The sequence below is a fragment of the Monodon monoceros genome, unplaced genomic scaffold (assembly GCF_005190385.1).
Source record: "Monodon monoceros isolate NGI ecotype Baffin Bay Population unplaced genomic scaffold, NGI_Narwhal_1 Super_Scaffold_3, whole genome shotgun sequence".
NCBI lineage: Eukaryota > Metazoa > Chordata > Mammalia > Artiodactyla > Monodontidae > Monodon > Monodon monoceros.
Window position 1 is genome coordinate 57,490,021 of NW_021703780.1, and position 6,931 is coordinate 57,496,951.

At 55.2% G+C, this 6,931-nt stretch overlaps 1 protein-coding gene across 1 annotated transcript; it reads left to right on the top strand.

Annotated features, from left to right (window-relative positions):
• The first annotated feature begins 823 nt into the window (after nucleotides 1-823).
• LOC114906768 (5-beta-cholestane-3-alpha,7-alpha-diol 12-alpha-hydroxylase) lies at nucleotides 824-4,033 on the top strand. Its single transcript, XM_029241576.1, has one exon. The coding sequence runs from the start codon at nucleotides 1,033-1,035 to the stop codon at nucleotides 2,566-2,568; it is 1,536 nt and encodes a 511-aa protein (XP_029097409.1). The 5' UTR covers nucleotides 824-1,032; the 3' UTR covers nucleotides 2,569-4,033.
• Nucleotides 4,034-6,931: the final 2,898 nt, after the last annotated feature.

Consider the following 6,931-nt stretch of genomic DNA (forward strand, 5'->3'; position numbering starts at 1 on the left):
CAACGGCACAGCTTTCCCCTTCTTGGGCCTGCTGGCAGGGACCTGGCCTGACATCTCACAGTAGGTCCCCAGTAAACTGTCAACTCACCTCACCCAAGCTAGAGCAGGTATCAGAAAAAGTCCCCACTACACTCTGAACCTAGATCCTTATTGTAAAATAAAAGTTTGTTTGAAGTCCCTATCATCTCTGACATTTCATAATTCCAAGATTCCCAGTCTGTATTTCGTTTTGTTTTGTTTTTTTTTTACCTGTATGCGGGCCTCTCACCATTGTGGCCTCTCCCGTTGCGGAGCACAGGCTCCAGACGCGCAGGCTCAGCGGCCATGGCTCACGGACCCAGCCGCTCCGCAGCATGTGGGATCCTCCTGGACCGGGGCACGAACCCGCGTCCCCTGCATCGGCAGGCGGACTCCCAACCACTGCGCCAGCAGGGAAGCCCCCGACTCTGTATTTCTTGCTAGAGAAGTATGCAAGCCAGTTGGCGAGAGGCTTGGAGACTGAAGTCTGAGCCTGTGCTTGAAGGGTCCTCTGTCTGGGAGGTTCTGTGGGTCTTTTAAAGATAAGGAAGGGGTGGATGTGAAACTTAGTAAGTGCTCGGTGCATTTCTGCTGAATGAACTAGCAAATTAATGAATACATGAATTCATGAGTAAATAAAGGAGTGAATAATCAGTAAGTCACGGGCGTGAGGATGGAGTCAAGGAAGGCTTGGCAGAGAAGCTGCTGGAGCTGGGTCTGAAAAGGTCAGAACAAAGCCTGAAGCTGGTGAGGGGGCTGTGACCATAGCTAGAGGTTTCCTTCTGGGCTTTTTCCTAGTCCCGCCTCCTCCTCCCACATGACAAGGTCCTAACAAAATCCAGGGGAACGTTTTGCTCCCAGGTACTGTCTCGCCAGGGTTATTTACTGTAACTTGCAGTCACCGGGCAAGGTCCAAGTGGACAGATTTTTCTACCCTCAACTTGTCAAGACCTCCCAAACTCTCTGGCACCCAGAGAACAACGTGTCCAGAGCTCAACCTGGAAGAGCACAGCCATGGTGGTCTGGGGTCTGGTGCTGGGAGCTCTGATGGTGGCCACTGTGGGGTACCTGTGCCTGCAGGAGCTGCTCCGGCAACAGAGACCCAAGGAGCCCCCTCTGGATAAGGGCTCCGTGCCCTGGCTGGGCCATGCTATAGCTTTCCGGAAGAATATGTTTGAATTTCTGAAGCACATGCGGGCTAAACACGGGGACATATTCACGGTGCCGCTAGGGGGCCAGTACTTCACCTTTGTCATGGACCCTCTCTCCTTTGGCCCCATCCTCAAGGATACGCAGAGAAGACTAGACTTTGTGGAGTATGCAGAAAACCTGGTGCTAAAGGTATTTGGATACCGCTCCGTGCAGGGAGACTACCACATGATACACTCAGCCAGCACCAAGCACCTCATGGGGGATGGCTTGGAGGAGCTCAACAAAGCCATGCTGGACAGCCTGTCCTTGGTTATGCTGGGGCCCACGGGCCCCAGTCTGGATGCCAGTAGCTGGCGTGAGGATGGCCTCTTTCACTTCTGCTACAACATCTTGTTCAAGGCCGGCTACCTGAGCTTGTTCGGCTACACAAAGGATAAGGAACAGGACCTGCTACAGGCAGAGGAATTATTCGTGCAGTTCCGCAAGTTCGACCGCCTGTTCCCCAGGTTTGTCTACTCCCTACTGGGACCCCGGGAGTGGCTGGAAGTGGGCCGGCTCCAGCGTCTCTTCCATAAGACGCTCTCTGTGGAACACAACATGGAGAAGTACGGCATAAGCAACTGGATCACCTATATGCTTCAGTTTCTGAGGGAGCAGGGAGTCGCCCCAGCCATGCAGGACAAGTTCAACTTCATGATGCTCTGGGCCTCCCAGGGTAACACAGGGCCTACCTCTTTCTGGGCCCTCCTGTTCCTCCTGAAGCATCCAGAAGCCATGCGGGCTGTGAGGGAGGAGGCCACCCAGGTCCTGGGAGAGGCCAGGCTGGAGGCCAAGCAGTCCTTCAACTTTAATGTCGGTGCCCTGCACCGCATGCCGGTGCTGGACAGTGTGATGGAGGAGACACTGCGGCTGAGGGCCGCGCCGACCCTCCTCAGGGTGGTGAACAGTGACCACAGCCTGAAGATGGCCAGTGGGCAGGAGTACCTGCTCCGCAACGGAGACATCCTGGCCCTCTTCCCTTATCTCTCAGTGCACATGGACCCCGACATCCACTCAGAGCCCACCACCTTCAAGTACGATCGCTTCCTCACCCCCAGCGGCAGCCGAAAAGTAGACTTCTACAAGGCAGGCAAGAAGATCCACCACTACACCATGCCATGGGGCTCGGGTGTCTCCATCTGCCCTGGGAGGTTCTTGGCCCTCAACGAGATGAAGCTCTTTGTCCTGCTCATGGTCACACACTTTGACCTGGAGCTGGTGGACCCTGACACACCTGTGCCACCCGTGGACCCCCAGCGCTGGGGCTTTGGCACCACACAGCCCAGCCACGAGGTGCGATTCCGCTACCGCCTGCGCCTGTGGAGTGAGCTCTGCCCAGGTGGCCGCAAGCCTGGCTAGGGGGTTCCCTTGGGGTCTCCAGCTCCGCTCAGCCCTCTGAAGCCCCAGACCAGCCCTTCCTCTGACCTGCTTGCCCTCTCTGCTCTTTGGCCTCCTTCTAGGCACCTCACAGGCTTCTTCTTCTCTCTTTAAAACACTGTCTCTCACAGTGGATTCTGCAGAAACTGCCTCTCACAGGAAGTCCAGGGAAGGGGAAATATCTGTGGGCAACTCAGTTTGGGGGCTAATACATGCCTTGACAAGTCCTGCAGTATAGACACAGGTTACGGTGGGCAATGCGGCATCTTGCAAACGTTAGTCTCCACCCACCCTCCCACCCTGCTTTTGTTGTTTTTCCTCAACACTTATTCCACATCCTGTGGAATTCAGGGTTTAGAACAGTGTCATCCTATAGCAGTATGAGGCAAGCCACACGCATAATTCTTAATTTCCTAGTTGACACATTTTTTTAAAAGTAAAAAGAAAGAGGTGAAATTCATTTTTATACTATATTTTACTTGACCTGATATATCTAAAATATTAGCATTTCAACAGGGAGTCAATATAAAGGTATTAATGAAATATTTTTACATTTCTTTTTCCCTTCAAAATCTGGCATGTACTTTTTAACCCTTGATACTGAGCACATCTCAGTTCAGACTAACCCCATCCTAAGTGCTCAGTAGCTACGTGGGGCTAGTGGCTTCTGTATTGGATAGAGCAGCTCTAGAGAAGGGCTGCCTTTCACATAGGAGTTGTTCAGGGTCCCTCCTCCGTGTCCTCCTCTCCCCTCTGCACCCCTACCTTGGGGTGATCTCAACCCCTCACTTGGTTTCCACAACCATCGCTGGGCTCAGAGCTCTCTGCTACCTCCAGACCCCCAATCTCCCCACAGGGGTCTCACAGCACCTCTGACTCAGTTCGGCCCACACAGAACTCAGCATCTGTCCCCCCAACCTCTGCCCTGAACCACCTGCTTCTCCTGATTTCCCTGCCTCTCTTTGCTCGGGGCACCACCATCCACCCCATCCCCCAAGGCAGATACTGAGGAGACACACTGGCTCCTCCCTTTCTCTCCCCCATAGGGAGAGAGTTCTGTCAGCCTGACCCCCTGTGGTGCCGCTGAACCTTGTCCCCCCCCCCTCCCCCCCCCCCCCCCGCATCCCCCGCTGCCCTTCTCATAGCTCAGAACACGACATTTCTCTCCACGTGGGGCCTGTGGGCCCTCCATTTACCCTGCTGCCAGAGACTTTTTTTTCCCAAAAGCACCTCTGGGTGTCCCCCTTTTACTTTTCTGGCTCCCCATCACCTCCACACACCTGACATTTAAGTTTTGCCACAGTGGGTCCCCAAATTTTCAATCCAGTGCAATTCAACGTTGGCAACTTTCTCCAATGGAACTGTCCGTAAAGTACAGGGCTCGCTTTCACTGTTAACCCTGGTGCGAGCTACTCCCGGAAGCTTTCTTGAACCTCGCCCATCCCATCCTCTGACCAGAAATGGCCTCCATCCCCTGGATCTCCCCTACCACCGAGTGTATCACAGCACATCTGTTATGTCATTGCTTTCTGTGTCCTGGTTTCTGCCTCCTGCCCCCTGCTCCAGACTGGAACCCATAGGGCTTGGTATCTTATTCCTTCACCTCTGACCCCAATTCCCTAAATGTAGATTAAATTACAGAAACATGACTTCCAGACTCGGCTAATTTACTTCATGTCCTCAAATAATTTCCTTCCCCTCCCACCTTCACTCAGCTTTCCGGCCTGTGAAATGGAGACAATCCCTGTTGCCAGGCGTGCTTACCAGGGCTGGGAGAGAGTGAGAGGGTGCTACTGCCAGAGCTGCAGCGGGCTGACGGCAGGGCCCTGGCTGGGGCTGGGACAGGAAGGGTAGTGACCGTGGGAGTTGATAGAGGGTCCTGGAGAAGGGAGGCCCAGGCAGCATGGACCCCCTGCAGGGACCACCCGGGGGGCTTCTCTCTGCTACCCCAACCCTACACCTCTGACTGGCCTCTTCCTTTGTCTTAAGGTTGCCTGTTTTGCCCCGAGTTTGGCGAGGATAACAGGCTGTTAGGGTGGGCAGGGGCCGGGCCGGGGACAGGAGTCTGTCCTCACTAGCTGGGTGACTCTGGGCTGGGGCCTGCCTTCTTCTGGGTCTAGCTGCCCCCAAATGGTGACATCTGCCTGGAGCCTGATAGAGCTCTGACTGGCTAGGAGAAGCCAGGCATCTGCCCCCTTCCACAAGGGCCAGGGGCGCAAGGAGAAGAGCCCCATGGGGCACACAGGAGAGGGAGAAGGGGCCTTGGAGGCCAGGACGTGTCTCTGGGCAGCTTACCAGCAACCTCCTCCACGCAGCCAGGCCCTGTGCCAGAGCAGGTGTGGAAACAGGGATAAAGACACAGGGCTTCCCTACACCTCCTTGGCCCTGCCCGGACCTGGGTGCTGCATCCCTTCATTTTCCACACACCCAGAGGACTGTGGACCAGGAGCCAGGCCTGTGGACAGGTTGGGACGGGGCTGTGGGCCCAAGCCCACTAAGTCAGGACAAAGAGGCCTCAGCTGCCAGATGTCCCAGGAACTTCATGGATCCTGTGATCGGTTTGAGGGTCTGCCTGGGACCGAGGGAAGCCTCAGGGGGGTCAGATGTGAGGTGAAGACGAGTGTACCATCCCACAGTCAGGGATGCCCACCATAACAACAGCCCCTCCCCCCAGGAAGTGGCGAGCAGCCAGGATTAGCCTGTGCACGTGGAGGCCCATGCCCACCTGCTGGCAGGGAAGGGGCCCGTGGCACCTGTAGTTGTATTCCCCCTGGCCTGGGGACCGCTGGACACACCCTCCACAAGGGCACCCTTCCTGCCCCGGCAGAGGGGGCAGCGAAAAGACTGAGACCCACAAGGACGCATCTAGTCGCTGCCTGTCCTCACCCAGCAGTTCTGTCTGCGAACCCCTCATTTCTGCACCAAATTTTCTCTCCCTCTGTGTATCCTCTCTGAGGATAGCTTGTAACAAAGCAAGATCAGGAATGACGTGCCAGTGGTGGAATTGCAGGCCCCTAGGAAAATAAAGAGATATTTTTCTATAGGCAGTAACTGCTGTGAACGCTCACACCACACTTCACAAGGTGGAGGGTGGGCAGCCCTGTTCCCAAGCAGAGCCATGCCCACCCTTCTCCCTGGCTCAGCCGGGCAGGAGAGTCTCCCTTGCCTCAGAGCCTGAGAGCCAAGAGAATCCTGGGGGCTTTCCTCAGACCTCAGGTAGGAAATACAGGTATGTTGGGCAGTGCAGACGGGAAGCCAAGCCTCGGGGTGGACAGAGAGTGGCAGGAGGAACCAAGGTCCAGGCTGGGAAGTCAGGTCAGGATGGAGAGGGCACTGTCCTGGCCCTCTCCATCCTGACCTGTGTATGAGAGCCAACCTCCAATTCACTCCCTGACCAGTGCCAGCGAGCCTTCTCGCAAACTGCACTCAGAGCCCTCACTGTGGTCAGCTGTGGTGTATGGCAACTGGACAGTGGGAGGGACCAATGGGCCACCTATAGCCAGGCCTTCTCCTCCCCTTTAGGCACAAGCTTCAGGGCACTACATCTTATACACCTGTTATTTACAGAGAGCACACACCCACATTTACGCAGCCGGAGAAAGGCACATAGGAACACACGGAAAACCCACGGGCACATACTCAGACGCACATGGACACAGCGACACATTCACGCTAGATCCATATACACAGCCATATGTGCTCCACACGGCCCCAACAGCAACACAGACACACGCACACAGACCACCCACACGCACACACGCAAATCCACCAATGCTGGTGACAAGCCCTGCTGGGTGTCCCTTGCCTGGCATACCTTGTCCCATCCCATCTGTGTGTCATGGGCACCCAAGTCAGAGACTCTGGGAACCTAGATCCTACCAGTACGGCTCAGGCTGTATCTCACCAGTCAGGCTGCCATGTGGGCAGGACTGAGGTCCCCTGTCGGGCAAGATTTCAAGAGCTCTAAAATAGAACGTCACCACCACATCCTCAAACAAACCACCACCTTCATATCCAGAGGATCTTCATTTCCCAGGGGACTGAGTGGGCTCACAGTCCTTCCTGAGAGTGGGGAATCTGGGGCCTTGGGGAGAGAGAACCAGAGGCACCAGAGCTGAGACACAGTGGGAAAAATCAGCCAGGTCAACTCAGGCAACATCCAGGGACAGCCCTGCTCATGGCACATGTGCTGTGACCAGACCATCCAAGCTCAGGGGAAGAGAAGAAAGAGTGGGCAGGATACTGACCACCTGCTCAATTCTCTATCCATCCAGCTATTCATTCAAAAAAAAAAAAAAAAAAAAGGTAGTGAGCACCTACTACATTCCCAGCACTGACTGAAGCA

Coding starts and splice junctions, on each gene's coding strand:
- LOC114906768 (XM_029241576.1), top strand. CDS start 1,033: ATGGTGGTCTGGGGTCTGGTGCTGGGAGCTCTGATGGTGGCCACTGTG.